A 25,070-nucleotide genomic window follows, 5' to 3' on the forward strand; every position below is an offset into this window, starting at 1 on the left:
CAGACCATGACATAAAAAATGGACCTGATTCCCCTACTCTCACATGGAAGCCATAGGTTATGACCCAAGACAAAGTGAATGTAACACACTCTTAAATGTAAAAGACAAAGACGACCTGGGGCCCCTGGGAGGCTGCACCCCCTGCCTCCCAGGAATAGCATCAAGCCCAGGGGGAGACCCACCTGGCCCATCCGTCAGCCAGAGAAGGAGCAGTTGCAAGATGGCTTCCCCCTCCTCGCCAGAAAGAACGCTTCCTTCAACTGCCCGCTGCCCTGGGACTGGAGAAGGCCAGGGGGGAAATGTGCTGGCCCCATCCATTGGCCTAAGGAGCATGAGCCTCATTCAAGCAAGAACACCAACAAGGGAAGATCAGCAGGGCCCAACATGCCTTTACAGGCCCGCCTTAAGCTCCCCACCTTGTTTTGGCCTTGGAAAAGTGATCTCCCTCATTCCTTTTCCCTCCCTTCCCTTATGTGTCTTGGCATTTTAGTTTGTAAGCATGATGGCAGGGCCTGTCCTTTTTGTTGACATGAGCCACTTTGGGAGACAATTGCCTGAAAAGCATGATTTTTTATTTATTGTTAACATTTATATCTCGCCTTTTTTTCCTCTTACAAGGAACCCAAGATGGCTTACATGGTCATCCTCCTTTCCATTTTATCCCAACAACCCTGTGAGGTAGGTTAGGCCAAGAGCCAGGGACTGGCCCAAAGCCACCCAGTCAGCTCCATGGCTGAGTGGGGACTAGAACCCAGATCTCCTGAGTCCCAGTTCAACACTCTCACCACTGAGAGTCCCAGTTCAACACTCTCACAATGGCTCTGCAGTACATAATGCAGTACATAATATCCCAGTACATATTTTTGTTATGTTAATGTTTTGATTTGCTGTACACCACCTTGGTGACTCTTGTGGAAAGGCAGTAAGAGTAGTATGATAGATAAATTATGGCACAGCTGAGATTAAAAGTAGACTTCCTTTTACACTCTTAGCCAATACACTAGCAGTTTTACCTGTTACCATAGCTACTAGAGTGTTTTACATCCTCTCAGCCCAGATGGAAAGGATCTTAAAATACCCAGACACTCAGATTTTGGCGGGTTCCCTGCAGAAGACTGCTCCACTGTTGCCAAGTTGCAACTAAACACTTCCATCTGAGTCCTTGTTATCTGAACGCGCAAGGTCGGATTGAGTTGGGGCTGCTTGCCTGATCTGAGAGATCACGAAGGGCACAATCCTGTGCATGTTTAGACAGAAAAGAGGCCTACAACTCCCAGCATGCCCCAGCACGGTGGGCCTTTTTTGTGTCTATACATGCATAGGATTGTGCCCTAACTGTAAGGAAGGAGACAGTCTCTAAGCTAAGCTGCTGTTCTATGAGGAAAGTTAGCTTCAGGGGGTTATCCAGTAAGTCACATCATGCCACTGAGATCCTCAGAGGTGTATTTTTTGCCTCTGCAGCTGAAAACAATACACAGTCTTTTTGAAAAAGAAGATTTTTTTATTTGTATGCCATCTGAACATCAGATATACCTGGTGTGTGTTAGCGTGAACCATTTGTACATTTGAAATTCATGGTGCCAAAACCCCTCCCACAAGACCCAAAAATTCACCTCCCCAGAACATCTGGACTGGCTGAGACAGACAGAAAGTTAAAGGACATTATATAGTGCAGGGAAGATAAAATAAGGGGAAGAAACAGCACGAAAAAGAGGAAGACTCAGCCAGTTAAGGTATTTCATGTGAATGCAAAAATATGTTGTGGTATAGGAGAGTAATTTTACAAAGTAAGTATGAGAAAGCAAAGAAATGGAAGATGAGGGAAGTGATGCAGAAGGTTACACTACTCAGATACCAGCAACACCTTAAATATAACTTCATCATTCAATGACATAATGTCGGTGTCAACAGCACCCTGCCTCTCCCACAGAAGACCAGTACCCTAATGTTCCCCTGGACTTGAACTGAGTTAGTCTTAAGAGGCAAACACTTTACACCTGCCATGAGGAAGCCACTGAAAATGGTATTGAAGTGGCAAGTTTCCCCCTCCCTGCTGAAATGTCTGTGGTCAGTACTGGAGGGCCACTTCAAGGTGGTCACTGAGTTGCAGACCAGGATCCCTGACCAACACCACTCCCCAAAGTGGGCTGCCAGAAAATTCCACAAATCCCTGCATGCACACACAACCTCTTGCCTCTGAGTTGGCAACTTCAGGAGGCCAAATTGGGCACTGGGGGTGCCAGGTCCTGATCTAGTTTAGAAGTGCTCACCATTCTGCAATCTTCCCGGCTCCAATGCACACCACTGACAGTTGGTGGGGAAACTCAGTTTTGACAATGCATCACAAGGGAAATCCTCCAACATGCCACCACAGGGAGGGGAGAAGAATTTGCCATGGGAATGCAGATTTTGATGGCATTCCCAGGATTGGTGTAATGCGCAGCCTTGGCCTCAGCCTAGAAGGGCTCATCTACCTCACTTCAGATGTTCAAGGGGTAGCAAAGTTAAAAAAAGCCCCTGGGTGGCCCCAAAACAACCAGCTGGAAATATCCATCTCCAGCTCTAAAAAAAAGTGAACATTTAGGGAACAGAAGCTCAATTGTTCTTCCAACAGCATATCTTGTGAAGTTAAAAGGCAAGTACATTCTAGCCTTGTTTAAACACAAGAAACAGCACGTGGGACAGAATCAGGAAGCCTCCACAGCCACTGCTCAGAAGTGGCCGTGGCCATCCCTTGCCCTTTGACGATAATGGGAAAACATATCCAAGCAGGCTCCTATATCAAGGCCTCAGATTTCAACAGGGAGTGTTCAAGGTTGAGAAAGGTCTATAACATTTTTAGTTGACCCTTCAGTGGCATAAGGTTGCTGTGAGTTAGCAAACTTGTCTCATTTGGGCTTCCTGAAGTCTTAGAATTCTGAACAGAAGGTTAATGTAGCTCCCAATTTCTTATTAGCCACTTCACAGATTACAAAAGTCCTACATGGAATGCAATACTATGGCGGGAATTTGTGGAAACACACAGCCGATACTGTTTTTTGTTGTGTGCTCATGCTGAGAAGTTGCTGTCAGCCATGACTCCCCGGTGCCTGTACATCTGAGTACAATCAGGTTATGCTGTAGTACACATGAGAAATGCCTTCTGTGTAGGAATTTTGTCAATTTATGGAGCAGACTTTGGCGGCTGGATTCCTACCAGTGACAGAAAGATTAAGCCCCCCCCTCTGCCACCCTCAAGAAAATGGGAAGCATGCTTGTTTTTAAATATAGCATAAGCCTCTCTCCTTTTATTTAAGATACTACAACTGCTTCCTCTGCCCCCCACCCACCCAAGAAACTTTTCTGTTTTTAAACATTATTTCCCCATCCCAGTACAAAGTTCAGCAGGTAAAAGGTTACATGGAAACTGGAACACACAATCGTATAGACAAGATGGATGAGATGAGGAAGTGTTAAAACTTTCCAAGTGAGAAGTAGAGCAAAAGGGGTGGGGGTGGGGAACAACCCCCCCACCAGTCTTGTAGCCTCTTGTCCCTCCCCCCAATGGTTTCACGCACCAATTCTCCAACGCAACAGCCAACAGTCCCCAACTCTGCAAGATAAAAAAAAGAGATGGAACCATGTCATTCAGCTGAACAACCCTCTCGGAGGGGATGCAAAAATCTGTTGCAGCCCTCACTGTGGACTGTAAAAGCCCCTCACCTATGTTAGCTTCTTGGCTTTGTTGTATAACGAATCCACTACTTTACTCATATTCTGAATGGTCTCCAGAGCAGCTTCGTATGTTTTGTCTACAGGTGGTTCATCAAAAATAATCAAGACACCTTCACCTTGATCAAGGATCCCTAACAAAAGAGAAAAGTTCTATTAAGTCTCCTGAGTAGCTAGCTGCTCTAACACAAATTGCTCCACTCCTCAAAAGTTGATGAGTGCTTCTTTCTGAGAAAGTAGCACAAGTAGATATGGACACTACAAGGCTCACTCAGTAGAGCTGCCAAACATGCAGATATTTTTAAGATAGGGATAAAGAAGAATCCCCAAGGTTGTAGGAGCTCATCAGGTCTAGCGCAAACCATGTTTATTGCTCCCTGCACATCAACCTTTTGTTAATGCTCAGGAAACACGCCACTATAAGTGGCCAAAGACTGTGGTGGGCATAAGCCAACTCTTTCACTCTTGGGTATATCCTTTACTTTCTTGGGCAAAGAGGACTCACCGTGGAATTTCTTGTCCAGGATCATCTGAGAGAGTTTCCTTTCCACATCCGCCTGGAATTAAACCAGGAGATGATTAATTTCCTAGAGCTAACCACAGGCCAGCTGATTTTGCTATCCTGAAGTTTTATGATTCCTAGAATAACCTTGAGGTAACCTCTAGACCGTTACTGTTTTGGTAAGGCACATATGCTCTAGTGAGAGCGAAAGGTGTTGCTTTCTTTCCATTAAAAAAGCAATGCTCAAGCCATCAATCTTTCCTGGCCAAAGGGGAACTGGTTTCCACTACATTATACAGACCTATATATTTCAGCACAGGAACATTCATAATGGGTCATCTTCCCTGCATTTGCGCACATAGCAGCACCACTGGCAATGACAGCTGATGCCATATTCTCAAACAAGCAATGGCTGAAGTTTAATAAAAACCTTAATGCAGTTTAACTCCTGTTCTGATCCCTCCTCTCCTAAGTCTACAAAAACAGAAGTACATACTTCTCTTTAAAAGAACAGCAAGAGCCCCTACTCCCAAACCAGTTGTTTCCGTAAATGTTTAACGGAGCAGGGCCCTTCTCCATAGCTGCTCCTATCTATAGACTACAACACAGCCTGCTGCATCCAGGCTCTTACCTTTGACAGCTTGATAAGGCTAGATATGTGTTCGATCTGCAAAAGAAATTTGGACAGGGGTGCCAATATGGTTGGAAATGAGAAAATACAAGTGTTACCATCACCTCGCCCCCCCCCCCCCTATGTTAAGTGACTAACCAAATAGGCAGTCAGCACGCAGCAACTGTGTAGACCACTACATTTTTAGGTCCTCATCTGTCAGCAGCCGATTCTGCGTATTTTAACTTTAACACACAAAATAGGACTCTCCCACTATCCAACTGTTTTCCTCCAGTACCCACTTCACTGAATTTTCTTTATGTTCTCCATAATGCAACACAAGACATCCCAAGTCCGGCAAAAGCCAGGCAGATATTCAGGGTAATACTTTAAAAAAAAATTAAATGCACATTAATACCAAAAAATACCAATCAAGAACTCCAACCCACCCATACCTCCCTAAAAATTACACCTTCAACAAATAACCCTGTCTATCAGCAATAACCATCTACAGCTAGTAATTTAACCACACACGCAGACTTAGTGAGGGTAATCAATTCTCAATATTTAGGGTTGTGGTGATTCTCCCGTTACCTCTAATCACAAATGTCACTGCAGAATTCAGAAGCAATGTACAAAATCCAAGGACCCAGCAGCTATCAACCAACAGCTCACCTGACATTCCAAACCACTGTTCTCCTTTTAGAACCTTCCCACCCATTCTTCACTGAAATTCCAACCACACTACCCCAGCCTCTAAACAATTGTAGAACATTTTTACCACAACCCAAAGAAGTACAATCGGGAGATTCTCACACAATATTTTTAACAGTTCACTGTCAATATCCACAGTTTTGATGGAACAGAGATTGCTTGCTTTAAATATTTACTTGGGAAATCCAAATAGATGACAATGCCTCATGAAGGCAGAAAGATGGGATACGAAGCTCTAGAAGAACTTCTTACCTGGACTCTGGAGAAAGGTTCAATTACCCGGATTAGGTTTTGTTCCAATAAGTTATCATAGAGTTTGCCCAGATGTGTGTTGATGATGGGGTCGTCCCTGAGTTCCACCTTATAATCTTTCAGAGCCTGTGGAAGATTAGTTTAAGTCAGTAATAAGTACAGAGGATCCGATCACAACCATTCTCAGGCCAAGGGATCAAAGACTGCCCGGGGTCAATTGCAAACCATGGCTGTCTATTATGCAGTGCTATGTATACGCTGCATTTAACAACATCAAAAACTCTATTCAAAGAAAATCAGAATTATGCAGGTTTGTATCCATTTAAATGTATCATATATATTCCATGTCTACTAACCTTAGGGAAACATAGCAAAAGCTATGCTATTCCGAATCACTGGAAGTACTGCTAACTCTCTCTACTTGCATAAAAAACAAATTCTGCTTCCATTTGTGTAGTCCAACTACAGACTCTATCCAAACCTATGGTGCTTTTCTTACTTGCTTAGAAGACATTTCCGTGTTTACACATTCATAGGGTAAGAGGAAAAGAAACCTCAACAGAACCTATGCTGTAAAATAGGGAAGTGTATTTTGTTATATGGTGTCCAGTGGCTTTGATGGACTCCTGGGAATCTGGACTTTTATGTAACAAAACGCAGGGTTCCAGGTCTCAGGATCAAAGACATCAATGTCTTGAAAATAAGCTACAGATAAACATGTTTCAAGTGGGGAAGAGCAAGGAACTCTGAAGAACTGTGTTCTCTCCCTGGTTGTTTCCAACACATCCCCTTCCTCTTTTACCAAAAATTCCTCCCATCCTCAAAAGTGAATCTCAATTCTGTAGGTAACCCCAAAATCAAGTTGATTAACTAGATATGCAAATTCAGATACCAGCACAATCCAACAGAAGCATATCTATTTTTCCGGGGGGGGGGGGGGGATTTCAGTACGGCACTTCCCTTCCCCACAAAGAAAGTTGTAGCCTCCCTCCTATCCTGATGTTCTACTATGAACTTTTTAGTCTGCTTTTGAAAAATGCACAGTGAGCCTGCAGATTTCTCTCATACGGACCATGTCCAACATCTGTTACAAACACTACTCTGGATAGCTCCAATTTTCCAGGTTTCAGAAAAGAACCTATGGAGAAACTTAAGGAGAAAAGGTTGCAATCCCAAGTACATTTCCTGGGGATTAGGACCCACCGAACTCAGTGGGACTAACCGCAGAGAAAATGTGATTAGAACTGCAGTCTTTTGATAAGATCACAACCCAGCTAGTCCAACGCTGTCCCCAGCCAACCAGATCTCCCCAGGAAGCTCACAAGCATGGCATAATGTAGATACCCTTCCCCCTTCCTCCCAAATATTCAGAGATATACCGCCCCTCAATGTGGAAGTTCCATTTTTTTAGGCCTAAAACTGTAGGTAATCCAAAGAAAACCTGCCCATTTCCCCATTATGCTTGCTCACCTTTTTGAAGTCATCCAGTGATCGATTCTTACTGGCCTGTGCCACACATTTTAGTGCTTCAGTCTACAGAAGAGAACAAAGCCAGCAGTGACATTCTTCTGGACTACAGCAAATATAAATTGTGCTTGTGGCATTCACACTTGAGAAAAATGCTTCTGTGCAAGAGTGAGCAGAAGGTAGATCTCCAGATGTTTTGGACTTCAACTCCCAGAAACCCCTGCCAGCATGGCCAATGAACAGAAATGCTGGGAGTTGTCCAAAACACCTGGAGATCTACTTTCTGCCTACCCCTCCTTTAGTGGGCCAGAAGGAAATTCAGAAAGGATCCTTGACAAGAATGCTAAGAGTCTCCTTTAATTCCACCTGCATTCACTTAACCAAAGCAGCTGCTAAATCATAGAAGGAAGCACATTAAGCAGCTAAAGAAAACAAGCAATCAAGGCAAAAGTACTTCAACTTGGACAAGAGAGAACTGTCAACATGCAATTATGGGGCCTCTGAAAGTGTCCATGCATTCCCTGTAGCAGAGACCCATCTGCGAGGCAGCCAGACTTGCTGAGAAAGCAACAGCGGTAGCTAGGAATTTGAGACTTCTCAAGGACAGGGAAGGTAGCTCAGCATTTCTATACCTGTCTGCCTGCATACCGCAGTGCGAGCTTCCCGCTCACCAATGCCTGCACGTCCTCAGGCCTGGAAAGACAGAATGCAAAACAAAGAGAGGTTTGAGTCATCATGTCACTGAACACAGGCAATCAGAAGAGCTCGCTACATAATCCTTGCCTTCTGCAATGCTCCATATTCCACTAGCGTAAAGTGTTTTTAAAAGCTTCATGGAAATACCAAATCAAATATGAGATAAATTGGAGACATTCAATAGAGGGAAGCAACCCAAGTCCTAAAAGAACTCTACTTGTAGCTTGCTTGGAGATTTCAAGCATGCATACATTGTAACCGTTATGCATACATTCACTGCAGAACCGTCATAAAGAGAAAAAGAAACACACACTGCAAAGCAGCTTCTGCCATGCTCTAACATCAAGGACAGAATGACGACACTTTTATTTGCTACTGAACAGAAAATACTCCTAGTGCTTCCCTTTCCAAACACCTGTTGTCCCTAGAGTAAGGAAAGAGTAAAAAGCTTTTGCTCTCCCTCAGATGCCAGAGCCTAGAACTGAACAGTGGCAGCGAGGTAGGCCAATCTCAAGGGCCTGCACCTACAAGAGCAGCCGTCATGCCTCCTGGAAGAGACCCAAATCCTACTTGGAGGAAGATAGTAGGGTGTACAGCCACCCCTCACTTAGGAAACAGGGAGCTCAGAATCCCGCGGCTTTTTCATGCTTCCTTTCAAATGAAAGGAAACCTTAGCCAGTCTTCATGAAGTCAGAGGAGAGTTTAAGAGAAATCCAGGAAGCCAATTTCTTCTCGTGATAACACAATTCCCATATACAAGAGAGGCCTGAATGGGTCTTACAGCAACCAGAAGAAAAGGGAAATATTCTGCCCATCTCTGCCCTCACTCTGACCCTTAATCCTTGTTCCCTTCTTTACACTGTCCCAATAGCCACCAACATTTGCAACTCAAATGAGTCACTCAAGGACCCTCACACTTCATCTCTTACTGGCACGTATGTTCTGACCTGAGGGGAGGAACAAGGGGCTGTTGCAATATAATTAGCATTTTGTGATATAGTTAGCCACATACGAGTTCAACATGATCTTGCACAGCAGCATATACTTTAACGCTGTGATGGCTTTGGGACTGTCGATGGAATCATAACCCTCAAATGCCTCATAAAAATAAGAATATGCCGTCTTCCAGTCCTTTTCTTCTGCTGCATGAATGATGCCTATTAAAAAGGAAGGCAAACACAAAGAACAGGCCCAAGTTAGACCACCACAGATTCACCTGGAAGACAACAGATGGGAAAACATGGCTGCAAAGTTCTACTCATCAGTTCACACAGGGTGAGACGCTTGAACTGTCGCTTCCTCCATCCCCTGCCCCTTTTGTGGCAAAGAAACCCAATTCTATAAAGATCACTGAATCAGTTCAGCCAGTTCCACAAAGCCCACACTCTGCCCTAAAGCAAGTTAACTGGCATCTGTTTCCCTGTGCATTATTTTGCTCTAATATTTGAGGTTTCCACTGAAATTGTTTTAGTAGTAGATTGAAGGAGAAAGAGGTACAGCCATGCCAGCCACAAGGACTGGCTGAGGGAATAGAGAAGAGAGACCACTCAAGTTTATATCTCGGGAGAAGCTCTAACAAAAAGCTTTGTCTAATAGCTCTGATCACTTTTGCATCTATAAGTTCATTTCTTCAGCTTAATCTTCTAAAAGCCTATCAGTTCCTCCTTTTGCCAGTTTTCCAAGCTCTGGTCAGGTTTGCTTTCACCATGCTTGATGTGTATCAGAGAACAATTAGGCAACAGCTTATCAGCTTGTTTTCCGACATTTCCCCATACCTATATTTTGGGTTTCATTAGAGTCAGAATCAGAGTTGTGAGAGACTCAGAGATTACTTAGCTCATCTGGCTCAAGACAGATACCCTGTGCCTACAACATCCCTGATAAGTACATCCAAACTTCTTTAAAAAAATCCGCAAGGAGCTAGATTCTCTCTAGGCAAATTGTTCCAAAGCAGCTATCCCTTAGAAACATTTGTAAAATTCTCTTCTTCTATGGCCTGTAACTTGTCCTACAAGAGGATATAAGCCGGTTCTCTCCAACACTGGGTCCCCAGATGTTCGACTATAACATGCAGGCATTCCTGACCATCAGCCATGGTGGTTGGGGATGACAGAAGTTGCAGTCCAGCACCATCTGGGGACCCAAGGGTGGGAAAGGCTGTTTCACGATCAAGCAAGCACAGAATCAGCATCTCATTTTTCTGAGAACACACTACTGCAATGTTTGTCAGGAACACATCTAAGAACAATGAGGCCAAACACAGAAAGCATGTATGGCACTTCTACCACCAGCGTGACTTACCTGATTGCATATCCAGCGCTGCCTGCAACTTGGGTGGGCAATAGATCGCATTGGCTGTAGTTCGGGCAGAGGTTAATGCTGCTCTTGCTTTTGGCAGGTTGCTCAAGGCATGGTAGGTCTTGCTTTCTAGCAGCTGCACTTCCACTAACAGGGCCTTATCATCCATTTTCTTCAACTCCCGCAAAAGCTGTGAGCCTGACAAAAGCCATACAACAGAGAAATCCCTTTTTAACCAAAGTCAGAGCCTTCCTCTGGATTCTCAAATACTTAATTATGATCTTGGCCCTTCAAAAGAACATATGTGATCAAGGTGTGGAAAACCAGGGTGATTGTGTCTAGTTTTGATATGGAAAAACTAGGTTCAAATCCCCAATTCAGCTATGAAGCTCACTGGGCAAATCAATCCCATGTGACACATTAAGAGGCTAGAGCACAAGTCTAGGAGACTTCGAGCAAGAGTTGGTACATGCAAAGCCAATACATTAGGCATGAACACAAATCCTCCTCCTCTTTCAGCATTAACGTGAGACATGCACAGAATCAGAGGTCATGGCTGGTGAGGGGTCTGTCCAGTGAAGGAGTTCCTTCAGAAATAGTTTTATTTTATTAACTAACTGCATTTCTGTACCATGAGCCAAAGCGCTCTAGGTGGTTCGCAAAACAAAACTTAAAACAATAAAAGACAACATATAAAAAGCCCTTAAACTTAAAATAGAATAAACCCAATGTAAAGAAAGTGAACAGTACTGCAAAGATCTAAAAATGCACCTCGATTTTTAAACGCACTAATGCTATTTTTAAAATTGAAGGACTAAAACATCTGGGAAAATAAAAAGGTCTTCACCTGGTGCTGAAAAGACAGCAATGTAGGCACCCGGTAAGCCTCTCCGGGTAGGGAATTTCACAACCAAAGCGCCAGCACTGAAAAGGCCCTCTCCTTAGTAGCCACCTGCCTCACCTCAATTGGCAGGTGCACCCAGAAAAGGGCCTCTGAGGATGATCTCAGGGTCCAGGCAGGTAAATATGGAAGATGATCCCTCAGGTAACCTGGTCTAGGCTATCTCTGTCCAGACAGGGCTGTAGCTGGTAAATCTGCATAAGCTCTGGATACCTCTACTGATGGGAATGTATTAACTGTGCACAAGTCATGAGAGATGCAAGCGACTTTATCTTTGAAGTATCATGCAAACTCCTCATAGCATGCTACTGAGGTCCCATCATTTCTGGCCCAGATTGCTGTAGGCCACAAACCACTGTGAAAAGCTCTGCTGGATGGCAATGAGAAGATGCAATGCTGATGAAAAAGAACTCCCTCTTTGCCACCATTACTGCTATAGAACAGGCTTGATAGCGAGCTCTCTCCACCTGCATTCTAGCCATCTTCCCTCTTGCTCATTGCCCTCAGCTCAGATGTATACCAAGGAGCTGAACTGAGCTGTGGGATGCCGAACACAGCTATGAAGAAGAAGGTGCTGTTGATGGGGAAAAGTGGGTCTGGCAAGACCAGCATGAGATCCATTATTTTTGCAAACTACATTGCACGCAATACGCGGCGCCTCAGAGCTACATTTGATATGGAGCATTCACATATTCGATTTCTGGGCAACTTGGTGTTAAACTTGTGGGACTGTGGTGGGCAGGACACCTTCATGGAGAACTACTTCACCAGCCAGCGCGATAACATTTTCCGCAACATGGAGGTCCTGATCTATGTCTTTGATGTGGAGAGTAGGGAGCTGGAGAAAGACATGCACTACTACCAGTCGTGCCTGGAGGCCATTCTCCAGAACTCATCGGATGCCAAGATCTTCTGCCTTGTGCACAAGATGGACTTGGTCCAGGAGGACCAGCGCAATCTGATTTTCAAAGAACGGGAAGAGGATTTGAAGCGTCTGTCCCGCCCGCTGGAGTGTGCCTGCTTTAGAACGTCTATCTGGGATGAAACTCTCTACAAGGCTTGGTCCAGTATAGTCTACCAGCTGATTCCCAACATCCAGCAACTGGAGATGAACCTCAGGAACTTTGCTCAGATCATTGAAGCCGACGAAGTTCTTCTGTCTGAAAGAGCCACTTTCCTGGTCATCTCCCACTATCAGTGTAAAGAACAGCGCGATATCCACAGATTTGAGAAAATCAGCAACATTATTAAACAATTCAAGTTGAGCTGCAGTAAACTGGCCACATCTTTACAGAGTATGGAGGTCAGGAACTCCAACTTTGCAGCCTTCATTGATATCTTTACATCAAACACTTACATGATGGTCGTCATGTCAGACCCCTCCATACCTTCTGCAGCAATGCTGATTACCATTAGAAATGCCAGGAAGCATTTTGAGAAGCTGGAGCGGGTGGATGGGCCAAAGCATAGCCTGCTGGTGCGCTGAGCCATCTCAAGGCGCAAGGCTGAAGGAACTGCTCTTTTCCTAGGAGACTCTCTAACATGGTGGGTGTCTGTTTTGTGGGCTTTGAAATGAGTGTGCTGCTTTCCACTGCAATCTTGTCTTTTCTCTTAACGTCGGATGCTGCTCTGCCAGACGATGTTGGGATACACTGTGGACCTTCCGGAACTGCTTCCGGGAGCACTGGGGAAGGGTCTCCTGCAATGGCGTGGGGTTTGCTCCTTGTTGGATTGTTAAAGACAGCACAGCCTTTCCTGATGTCCTGCTCTGTTCCAAATGATGATAAACTACAAAGATGGAATATTCACTATTTTATCACCAAGTTGCTAGAGTACATTTATAAAACTTCTTCTTGTCTTCAATCATGACAATAAATTTTGTTACCAGGGACTTGTGTTTCCAGAGCTCTGGAAAAAAAAATTTTCTGGAGAGGGTTCAGAGGAGGGCAACAAAGATGATCAGGGGACTGGAAACAGAGCCCTATGAAAAGAGACTGAAAGAACTGGGCATGTTTAGCCTTGAGAAGAGAAGAATGAGGGGAGATATGATAGCACTCTTCAAGTACTTGAAAGATTGTCACAGAGAAGAAGGCCAGGATCTCTTCTTGATCATCCCAGAGTGCAGGACACAAAAGAATGGGCTCAAGTTACAGAAAGCCAGATTCCGGCTGAACATCAGGAAAAACTTCCTGACTGTTAGAGCAATACAGCAATGGAACCAATTCCCTAGGGAGGTGGTGGGCTCTCCCACACTGGAGGCATTCAAGATGAGGCTGGACAGCCATCTGTCAGGGATGCTCTGACTTGGATTCTTGTAGGCCCCTTCCAACCCTACTATTCTATGATTCTATGAGCTACCGGGGCATTGCTAAGAGCGAGAAGGTGCTTGGATGCAATCGTGTCAACTGCCCTAGTCATTCCACAGTGACCAAGGTTTCAGTGGGATCTCTAGCCATAGCAGCAAGAAGATCCCCCAGAGTCCCCTGGGATCCATTAGCCTCTGGGCAGACTATTTTAATAGGTCCCCCATCCTTGCAGAGGGGAAAAGCTGCCCAGAGTCTAAATCTCAATCAGACTTTTACAAGTATCTGGTGAACCTAGGACTAATACACTGCCTGTCATTTCTACCCTAATCTTGAGACTGTTTGCTGAAAACCTGCTAGATAAAGTTTACACCCACAACACTTGTTATCTCATAGATGAACATATGAACGTAAAAGCATAGCAATTAAGGCAATATGAAAGTTCTGTTTATGAGGCTATACGGTCTATTCATAGATGCAGGTCAATACATCTTTCAATCAAGTGATGAACACACTTCTGTGAAGCAGGCCTAGGGGCCCATGAAAGTGAAAATAAGCAGTTTTATTCCTTCCAACCAGTATGAAATCTATAATCATAAAAGAGAATGTATATGTCTGTCTGTCCGTCTGTGCCATAGTGCCAAGACCATGAAACCCAGACATCTGAAATTTGGCATGCATGCTAGGTGGACCCTAGGAATGTGCACCCCATGGTTATTTTGTTTTAAAAACACATTAATGATTTAACTTATTTTAATGTGTCCATGTGCACCCTCTCGTGAAGAGGTCCTCCTGGACCCAGAAGTATGTGAGAACTATCGTCCCATCACTAATATCCCCTTTTTGGGCAAGGTGCTTGAGCGTGTAGTGGCTGGGCAGCTTCAGACGTTCTTGGAGGAAACTGAATATCTGGACCCATTTCAGTCTGGTTTCAGGCCAGGGTCTGGCACTGAAACAGCCTTGGTTGCTCTGACTGATGTACTCTGGGTGAAAGACAGCAGGAGTGCTGCCCTGTTGATCTTCCTGGATCTCTCAGCAGCTTTTGATACCACTGATCATGGAATCTTACTGGATCGGCTCTGCAGAATGGGAGTTGGGGGCACTGTGTTACAGTGGTTCTGCTCCTACTTGCAGGGCCAATTCCAGAGAGTGGTATTGGGGGATTCCTGTTCTACCCCATGGCTATTAATCTGTGGGGTGCCACAGGGTTCTGTTCTATCCCCCCAACATCTATATGAAGCCATTGGGTGAGGTCATTAGGAGTTTTGGGGTGGGGTGTCACCAGTATGCTGATGATGCTCAGCTCTACTTCTCCTTGCTGTCAGAGTCAGCTGGGGTGGTGAAGGTGCTGGACCTCAGTGCCTGGAGGCTACAATGGGCTGGATGAAGGCCAATAAATCCTGACAAGATGGAAGCTCTGTGGATTGGTGATTCTCAAGCCCAGGAATTGGGTAAGTGACCTGTCCTGGATGAGGTTGCACTCCCCCTGAAGGAGCAGGTGTGTAGCTTGGGAGTACTCCTAGATCCATTCCTGTCAATGAAGCCTCAGGTGCACCCTGTGGCCCGGACTACTTGGGGCCAGCTTCAGCTGATCTGCCAGCTACGACTTTTCCTGGGCAGGGATAACCTAACCACAGTAGTGCACGTGCTGGTAACTTCCCGACTAGACTACTACAATGTACTTTATATGGGGCTGCCCTTGAAGCTCACTCAGAAGTTGCAGCTAGACTGTGGACCAGAACATCTCATAAAGATCATATAACACCAGTTTTAAAGGAATTGCACTGGCTGCCAATACACTTCCGGTCAGAATTCAAGGTGCTGGTGGTGACATTTAAAGCCCTAAGTGGCTTGGGACCTTGATACTTGAAGGAGCACCTTCTCCTCTGTATGCCTGCCCAAGGATTAAGATGTGCTGGAGGAGCCCTCCTCTGTGTCCCACCAGTGCGAAACATACACTATGGTGGGAAATGGGAGAGGGCCTTCTCTGCTGTGGCACCCTGGTTGTGGAATGCCCTCCCCTTGAAGGCCGAATTGGCACAGATATTGGTTTCATTTCAGTGACAAGTTAAGACATGGCTTTTCACCAAAGTCATTGGGGGCTAACTGAATTACCTAAAGCTGTACACTGTTTTAACCATTTTATTGTTTTAGGGTTTAAATTGGTATTATTATTTATTTAAATCCTGCCTTTTTCCAAGTACTGGTATTAGCTTGCTTAATGGTTTAATATGGTTTAATATGTTTTAGCTGTTTAAAGTATTTATTGTTTTATACTGTTTAAATTTATTTTATCTGTCTGTCATCCTGAGATCTTAATGATATAGGGCAGGACACAAATGTGTGAAATAAAATAAAGTGGTTGAAGCCTGCAGTAACATCTCCAGCCACTGGGGACAGACTTCTCTAATCAGCACATCACTTGGCAGTCCATACAGGATGAAGCCAGGGGAGATTAGTAGGTGGAAGGACAGAGTTATATGCCTGTCCCTGCCCCGGGGAATTGAGTGGGCAGATCTCCCCTCAGGGGACTATAGGGGTCACCATGGCAGAGGCTGTGACTAGGAGTGCCAATGCGCATAACTTCTCTCAGAAAGGCCAGGCACCATGTGTCCAACTCTGACAGCTCTGTACGTCCGCTTGAAGGCTTCAGTGTATCAAGTTAAGGGTTATTTCAACCTGTGCAAAGCCAGGTCCATTAGCTACTCATCAATATAGAAGCCAAGCTGTTATGTAACAGCTAGTGGTTAACTTACCTAACTGCAATGCTTCTTGATACCTTTTAGTGTCAAAGTACAAAGAAACCAGCCTTGCCTAGAAGAGGGAAAGGTAGAGAATGGATTTCAATGAAAACTACTCCATGAACACTAGATTTTTTACAAATGCACCAGTATGTACGAGAGACAGAACAGACAAGGGCCCTGGTGGGAAAGGTTACAGTTTCAGAAAGGTAAGAAAATGCAGAGGAAAGTCAGTAGACAGAATGCATGGTTGTATAGGAGGTGCTCTGCATAACAAATGGTGAGTTTGATGGGGACGGTGTGTCCAAATCAGGGAGTGGCAGTCAAAATACGAGTCAAAAGCATAAAAGGAATAACTGTAGATCATCTTGTAGGGAGCCAAGCAAAGAAAAAGTAGAAATCAACAAGACACACCTATGCCACACACACTTCACTGCAGTTCTCTGCATTAACTTGTCTGGACTATCCCCCATCCCCTACCTCCACAAATAGCTGCATTCACTGAAGCTAGAACCACCACTTCACTAATGAACATATATTAAAAGGGAGGGAAAAAACTAGAGTTTTTACAGGCCTTATAATATAGTATAAGACTTGTAAAAATGCTGGCCTTTTCCCACCCATTTAATATATACTTCTTAGTGGTTGGTATAAGATTTATACCAACTGGATAAGGGTGTTAAGAGGTAACACATGCGTATAGAAACTGAGATGCAAGACCTCATAATATCTGAAGAGTCAGTAAGAAAGTGTCTCATACAAAACCACCATCTGAGAAACTTAAGGTGTCAGCAATAACCCAGCGATGCAATGCAGGTGAACCTGAAGAGATACGTGTTTGGGTGTAGAGCACAAGCAGATAGGATGGCAGGTTTCCAGACCCATGTAACATGTGCACAACTTAGCTACACAAAGTCACATGGACATACCCTACCTCCAGAGCTTGGCGAAGGAATGTCCTCTTCTCTGATTTAGCCCACTCGATGCATTCGAGACATAGGTCAACCTAAAAGAAAAAACATATTCAGCCTTTCTTCCAGTACTTCCACCACCACCACTGTCTGGAGACCACCTGTCTGGTGATCATTTTCTACACAAACATTTGACTGACTCCCTCTGGATAGGACCAGCTAGAAACTGACACTTGAGAAGTAGCTGCAGACACTCTGTGTTTTGTAAGTGGCAGGAATTTCAGTTGTCCCACCTCTTGTCCTGTTGCTGCCTCCATGTCTAGGAACAGATCTAGAAGGGACCGAACCAGGCGGGCTGCCTTTGCCTTGCTGATGGAGTTCAAGAAAGGACGCACATACTTCAGAAGTCCTCCAAGCTCTGCATTAAAAACAGAACAGTCAAGTACCAGCATAACTCAGGAAGTTGCACCAGAATGCACTAGAGAAGCCTAAGGACATGTTCCAGAGATGGCAATAACCACACAATTCTAAAACTTATTATCCTTCTGTCCCTAATCCCCAGTTCAGACCTTCACACATTCATCTTTTCTGACTTTGTTCACCATTTCTATCCTTATGTCCAGTGACTAGTTCAGTATAGCCAAATGTACCTTTGACACTGTGCGATTCTGTACTTATCTGAGCTCCAAGAATAGGGAGGACCACAAAGCTAAAGAAAGACCCTTTCTCACTCATAAACACAGGATCAACATGTTAGCCTTACAACCAAGGCATCAGACTATTCATTCTAGATTCACAAGCTTTATGGAAGTGCAGACAGAAACAGAGGTGTGGAAGGAATTAAAGCCTCCCATCCTAAGGTCAATCAACACAACCCAGACCACCATGTGCCAATACCAAATAGCTCCAGGTCAGTCAACAAGGCTAGTAGTTCCAATTATTCTGCACATGCATTCATGTGCTTGTGGTCTGAGTAGATATGCGAGTGATATGCAAGTGGATGGCCAGCCCTGGATTGGGAAAGAAAAAAGGGTTTGAACTAGATGACTTTTTGGTCAAGACCACCTTGACATTGGGGGGGAGGGGGAGAGAGAATAGCTTGCACTGAGAACCGTCAGTATAGCAACAACATTACACTTTTGAAAAAAAAAAGTCTCATTAAATTGCTTGGGATTTACCTTCTGCCTGTCCTGTCTTGGCCAAGAGACTCCCCAGTTCCAGGATGCTCTGCTCTTTGACTTGTACTGCCTCTTCATCATTCTCCTGGACATCACGTTTCACTAGGAAGACAAAGGTTTGAACCAGAAAAGACAAGCTTCTATCACATCAAGGACTGTTTATGTTGACCCCTGCTCCTCCATTCTAAAATTAACTTACTATTGGCCCACAAGAAGCAACTACATGACAGATAATAATCCAAGGGTCTTTGACATGGAGCAAAAGAATCCAGTGCCATGAGGCAGCTCAGGAAAAAGAATATTACATTTATCAGATGTCTGATATCATGCAGCTTATTTGGCATAATACTACCACATCAGCAGCACAGACATAGCTGCAGCTGTGAAACGAAGTCTCCTTTACTTTCTAGCATGTCATCAGATACTGTCAATAAGACACTGCATTCAAAGCTTCCCAGTACTAAGTAAAGTGGGTATGCCACTAATTTTAGTGTAGCTGCATGAAAGGACAGGCACAAAAACCACTGGTATTCAGAGAAGCCATCCAGCCTGCTTCCCTGGACATTGCAGCTGATATTTAGGATGCTAAGAAAACAAAAATTACAAACTGTCTTTCAAGCATGATGGACTGGCTTCAACAATACTGAAGGCTTGTTTCACACAATTATCATGCAACACCCACCCACCTCCTCATTGCAACCTCTCATTTTGTTTACATGTTTAAAAGTCACATAGGAATCACTGATCTTGCAAATTACATCTCCCTTTCTTCCTGGGACGAGTGATAATGGAAATGATATCAGAACTGTCATCTGTGATGGATTGCACTTGAGATCATAGGGCTAGAGAGAAACACAGTGATGTGTAAATGACTTGAAGTGGTCTTACTAGCACTAGAAGTTGTTCTAGGCAAAACACAGCAGTCCTCCACAGCTAAACCACATCAACAATTTCCTCCTTCCCAAAATACTTGGCATCTCTCAGACTTTGCTAGTTTGGTCCATGGGGGAAAAGTAATGGCCCAACACATAATGGCCCAAGATGCACAGGAATTACTTCTCTGAGTCAGAGGAGATGTCTTTTTTTTTTGTTTTTACAAGCTCTTTGTCCCTAATAATGGACTCCACTAAAAGCTACAGGGAAGCTTGTTCATCTGATATGGGCCATATTGTCCTTTTATCATGTACTCATTTTCCCTCCACTGTCAAGCTCACGTAAGTAAAGATCCTCTACAGCACATGGTGTTTCTAGGCTAATCTTGTCTAGGAACGAACAGAAGCGATGTCTGAAGGCTGTGTTTTATTTAACGTTACTAACAGAAATGTGGCTCGTGCCTGGAAGAGAAGGCAAGGAATATAAGAAGTGGGGGAGAGAAGGACTCATAAAGGATAGATCAAAACAGGGAGACTCTCAGATTCTCTGGCAATGTGACACAAAAGTATTTAGTGTACCCTGTTGCCAAAGCTTTTTTTTTTATAGTGAAGGCTTTGGAATATTTCAGAGTCCTTGAACTGCAGCCATTCTCAGTTCTCTCCTGATGCTATTCCTAACTTGGCCCTTTGTGTGAAGTGTGCTGTAGGAAGACAGGGAACTCTCAGCAGCTATCAGCACGTGCAACTTACTACAAAACTAAGTGAGGAAAACTTCTAACTGGGCAGCAGGTGAGATTATCTACTACTCCTTGATCTGGAAACCTGCCTTCCCAATATGTGTACAGATATGCCAAATCATACAACTTATGTATGCAAAGCACCTATAAGATAAGAATAAGAAAAGCCCTGCTGAATCAGACTAATTGCTCCATCTAGTCCAGCACTGTTTCCCACACTGTCCAAGCAGATGCCTCTAGAAAGCCTTAGAAGCAGGGCATGTTGGCATAGCACTCTCCTGATGTTACTCTCAGCAGCTGGCATTCAGTGGCATATTGCTTCTGAACCTAGAGGCTGCATATAGCCATTGGGACTAGTAGCCATGTATTTGTTGAATTCCTTTTTAAAGCCATCTAAGTTAGAGGCCATCACCACATCTTGGGTACATATACCTCCCTCCCACATTTCATGTCCAGTTGCTGTGGGAAGGGAGCAGGCATATGCAAGTTCAGAAACCAGCCCTTGCCAATTTTCATAGCAAACACCAAGCAGCAACCCCCGCACAAGCCAAGAGATGTTGGCAAGCCACCTGTGGAATGTGCCTGACAACTTCACTGCACAACCCGTGCTGCTTCTCCATTTACCTCCACATCCGCTCCCTTCTACCACCCCTTCTTCAGATCCATCACTCCAACTTCTCAAACCGGATTTCTCTTAGACTTGTCCCTTCCTGCTTCCAACTCCCACTCCACAGCAAACCTCCTCCACCACATTCCCCCTCAAAAGCTACCCCTTCCTCACACAGGCCACCTTCCCTCTACTTCCTTTTCATGAAGTGACAGCACCTGTCAGGGAAGCTGCTAATTGGCCAGTCCTACTCTTGTGACTAACAGAATCATGATCTCCCCAAACCAGCAAGTGGAGCTTTTTGCAGCATACAAATAAGCATCACCTGCAAGTATCTGCATATTAAGCTGCTAACGCTTAGGTAACACCACTGGTAAGTTTGCAGCCAAGTCAGGCCTCCCCTGCCCCTATGCAGGTGCATACCAGAAAATTGGACTAAGGAGAAAAAGAAGCCCTCTTATTCCTGATTCACCCCACCCACAGCACATGCTGAGACAAACTGCTCTACATCTCTCTAAATACCAGTCCGCTCATCTTTAGTGCCAGTGCCCCCTCTTCCCCCCAAATTCCGGACCTGCTTCTACTTTTTCACCCAAGACCAGGGGAAGTGGGTGATTGCAGTGGTCCTGGGGTGAAAGTTGGGACGGACCTGAAGAACATCAGGGAGCCCTGGCGGCTAGCCTAGGAAAACTTAGGACAGCTTTCTGGCCTGCCATGCCATCGAACAGGCCAGCGGAAAAGCGAGGGAGGAGGAACCTTCACTAGTTCCTTTCATGCAGATGTTCCCCGCTATTCCCATTTCGCATGCCACCCAGGACTCTCCCTGGCCGAAGCGCCCTCCTCCTCCTCGACCCGGCAGGGCAAACAAGAGGGCGGGGTTCCCAGGCCATCTCGGCCCAGTGCCCGATGCCTCCTCGTTCCCTCTCCAGTCAGCCCGGCCTCCCCCGCTGCAGAGGCGCGCCGACAGGAACAAGCGCCCCTCGGGCCGCCCCCCTGAAGCCCGCCGGCCCCGCTTCCCTTCAGAGCTGCTCGCAGTGAGTCAGCAGCGGCTCCCGCTCGGCCCGCCCACGCCCCCTCCCGCGTCCAGAGGCCGGGCTCGCTGCCCGCCCGCCACCCTCCGGCGGCCCGCCTCACCTATGGAGTGCAAGATGCCGATGGAGGCCTCCCGGTCGGTACTCAGCAAGGACTGGGCGCGCTGGAACTCCAAGCCCGCCGCAGCCGCCATCTTAATAAAAGCCAAACCCGCTCACTCACTCCGGCCGGAACCACAGGGCTGCGCGTCCGCCGGAAGCCGCTCGCCCCGCTTCCGACCCCTCGGCGCCGCCCCGTCACGCCGGGCATCGACGAGCGTCGGTGCGCCCCTGTGGCCCGGCGGGCGCGCCGCGAAGCGCCTCTTCCCGGCGAGGGGCGTTTGCGCGCCGCGCCGCTGGGAGACCGGAGAGGCGCCGCGCCGAGGAAGGCGCGAGCGAGGGCGCCGGTCTGCTGTCGTCAGGCGGCGGTGCCTGCGCCGCTCTTCCTTCGCGACAAACCGACGCGGCCCGCGGAGGGACGAAGGCCGCGCACCGGAGTCGCGAGGCGGGGAGAAAGCGCAGCGCCGGGCTGGGGGCGCCCCAGCAGACAGCGCGTCTTTCGGGGGCGAAGGGCGGAAGCGGCGCGGCGGCCCACGTGCGTGCCGTCGGCGATGTATCGGGCCTTTCCCCATTTTCCCACGCAACACAAGGAGCGAATCGCCCCCTGCCCGGCTCCTGACCCCGCTCCCTCCAGCTAGGGCCCCCTTCTTCATACCGCTCTGTATATAACGAGTAGATGTGTCGTGTCCAGAAGCGAAATCGTTAAGCAAAAGATGTGATAAATTGATAGTTACATAGGAAAAAAATAAATACAATTAAATAACAAGGTTGTGTCAAGCATGTCTCTGCTGGCCTGCAGCGGACAATTACTCTCCATATAATTCATGAAAACTTCCCCAAATTAAGAGGAATTTATTTTCTTATAATTCGATGTTGTATACTTTCTTCATGGCAGGAAAGGTCAATAGATCCTGAATCCAACTGTGCATATGTGGGGTTTTATTTGCTTTTCAGTGTTGTAGAATAATATGCTTAGCCGTTAGTATGGCCTTACTAACCCATGCAGCATGCCCCTCTGGCAAGTCCCATTTGCCAGGAATGTATCCCACTAAGGCATGGGCCTCTTTTACACTGACTGAGGATTCCAGGACCATGTTGATCCTGGTTAGGGCCTCAACCCAGAAAGGCATCACTGTTGGGACATTCCATAGCATACGCACTAGATTAGCCTGCATACAGTTACACCTCCAACAAGACTTATCATCCTTTGAGGTGCCCAGGCATTTGTATCATTCTAGTGTCCAATGTGCCCTTCTGCTGTATAAAATCTTTTGCTATATCAGCCACAGCCTAAGATCTATGTTAGATGGTTTGACAGATTTCTAGACTCCTTTCTAATGGGAAAGCTTCAGTTTAGTTTCTAACTCTGCATTCCATTTAATCTGGGGTCAAGTCCGGAGCAAGGGTATCTCAAAACAAGCCCACAGGAATCTGTGGGTCTCAGTTAAGTCTGTCACAGCCTGTACCATTTGAAGGAGGTCTGGGCTATCTGAGGCCGCCAATGTATCTGGGCTGAATTTGTTAGTGATGCTATGCTTAAGTTTTAGATATTGCCAGGCCGCTGTGGGAGGTAAGCCAAATTCATGTTGTAACACTCCAGACAGACATTTTCTTTGGTGACGAACTGCAATAGGCCCAAGTTTTTCACATTACCTTTCTGTTGGCTATCAAGATGTGTGAATTACCCTGGAAAGTGACTTGATTATGTATAAATGGGTCAGACTGAAGCTGGTTGGCTATTGCTTTTCAGACCTGCCTAGTGGCCTGCATTGTGGGAGTGCAATGTACAAGATATCAGAAATAACCTGAGCCCAGTGCAGCCCAGCTTTGCAGTGGGGCTACCTCAGCAACTCCTATTCAGGCCCATTCTATAAGTAATTATCGGATCCTTTTAGCCAGAATTTTGCCTGGGCAATTAGGTAGCTATTATGATAAATTTGCAGATTGGGAGGTTAAAACCACCTTGCCCAAGAGGCAATTGCAATTTTGAAAATGTGATGCATGATCTGGAATCTGCACCCAACAGAAACTTTTTAAAGAGTTGATCTATTTGCTTGAAGTTTTTTTTTTTGAGAAATGGTGAGAAAGAGTCCTCTCAGGATATAAACCAGTCTAGGCAAGACATTATTATTATTATTATTATTATTGCATTTATATCCCGCCTTTTTTCCTCTTGCAAGGCACTCAAGGCGGCACCCACTACGCCATTTGCATCCCTGTTCTTTGCAGTGATAGGCTATGTAAAGATGTATGTAGCCTATTACTTGAAGACCAAGGACGCTCACCCACTGCTCACCTCCTGCTGTACGGACCAGTTCCTAAGAGGCCACAGACTGGTACCGGTCCACAGCCCAGGGGTTGGAGACCCCAGCTCTACAACATTTTTATTAATGACTTGGATGAGGAGGTGCAGGGAATGCTTATCAAATCTGCAGATGACACAAAATTGGGCAAGACAGCTAATACCCTGGAAGACAGAAATAAAATTCAAAGTGATCTTGATAGTCTGGAGCACTGAGCTGAAAACAATGGAATGAAATTTAATGGGGATAAATGCCAAGTTCGGCACCTAGGAAAAAGAAACCAAATGCACAGTTACAAGATGTGGGATACTTGGCTCAACAATACTACAAGCGAGAAGGATCTTGGAATTTTTGTAGATCACAAGCTGAAGATGAGCCAACAATAGCACTCTTCAAGAACTTGAATGGTTGTCACAGAGAGGAAGGCCAGGATCTCTTCTCCATCATCCCAGAATGCAGGACACAGAATCATGGGCTCAAGTGACAGGAAGCCAGATTCCGGCTGAACATCAGGAAAAACTTCCTGACTGTTAGAGCAATACGACAATGGAACCAATTACCTGGGGAGGTGGTGGGCTCTCCCACACTGGAGGCCTTCAAGACGAGGCTGGACAGCCACCTGTCAGGGATGCTCTGACTTGGATTCCTTCACTGAGCAGGGGGTTGGACTCGATGGTCTTCTAGGCCCTTTCCAACCCTACTGTTCTATGATTTCTGGAACTTAGGTACTCCCAGTCCTCTCTGCTATACCTGTATTATGACTTTACTTAAACTGCCTTGTTTGTCCTTATTAATTAAGGGTGCAATCTTACTGCAGCTAGTAAGCGCCTAGGCGGCCATAAGAAGGTCAGTTCCCGGGAACTGAGGTCAGAGCCTGCGCTCTGAGGTTGGTTCCCGGAGAACTGACCCCCACCGTCTCCCACGCTGCCCAGTCGGCAGCGCGGAATGGCCCTGCGCTTGTAAGAGCAGTTCGGAGCAGCATAAAATGGGTGTTCCTGGGGGCGGGCCGAACCGCCGGTTTGACACATATGTGTTGTCCGGCTGCCGCCGCCCCTGCTCCCACTTCCAAAATTGGCTGTCAAGGTGTGAATGCAGGGCAGGAGAAGCACAGAGATGATCCCCTCCGTGCTTCTCCTG

General features: G+C 45.8%; 2 protein-coding genes across 2 annotated transcripts; one reads left to right on the forward strand and one right to left on the reverse strand.

Annotated features, from left to right (window-relative positions):
* Positions 1-1,484: 1,484 nt before the first annotated feature.
* Positions 1,485-21,744, reverse strand: PSMD11 (proteasome 26S subunit, non-ATPase 11). Its single transcript, XM_084804369.1, has 14 exons — positions 21,635-21,744; positions 18,285-18,386; positions 17,400-17,524; positions 17,130-17,201; positions 16,211-16,268; positions 10,254-10,448; positions 8,965-9,109; positions 7,889-7,949; positions 7,260-7,322; positions 5,790-5,915; positions 4,845-4,880; positions 4,217-4,268; positions 3,703-3,845; positions 1,485-3,592 (listed from the first exon to the last, which is right to left on the reverse strand). The coding sequence occupies exons 1-13, from the start codon at positions 21,723-21,725 to the stop codon at positions 3,703-3,705; spliced, it is 1,269 nt and encodes a 422-aa protein (XP_084660495.1). The 5' UTR covers positions 21,726-21,744; the 3' UTR covers positions 1,485-3,592.
* LOC146340873 (ras-related GTP-binding protein A-like) lies at positions 11,692-12,728 on the forward strand. The gene has a single exon (XM_084804370.1). It carries the CDS (start codon positions 11,696-11,698, stop codon positions 12,635-12,637), a length of 942 nt encoding a protein of 313 aa, XP_084660496.1. The 5' UTR covers positions 11,692-11,695; the 3' UTR covers positions 12,638-12,728.
* Positions 21,745-25,070: the final 3,326 nt, after the last annotated feature.

The sequence above is a fragment of the Heloderma suspectum genome, chromosome 6 (assembly GCF_057233095.1).
Source record: "Heloderma suspectum isolate Gila_16-S chromosome 6, 16-S_ref, whole genome shotgun sequence".
Taxonomy (NCBI): Eukaryota; Metazoa; Chordata; class Lepidosauria; order Squamata; family Helodermatidae; genus Heloderma; species Heloderma suspectum.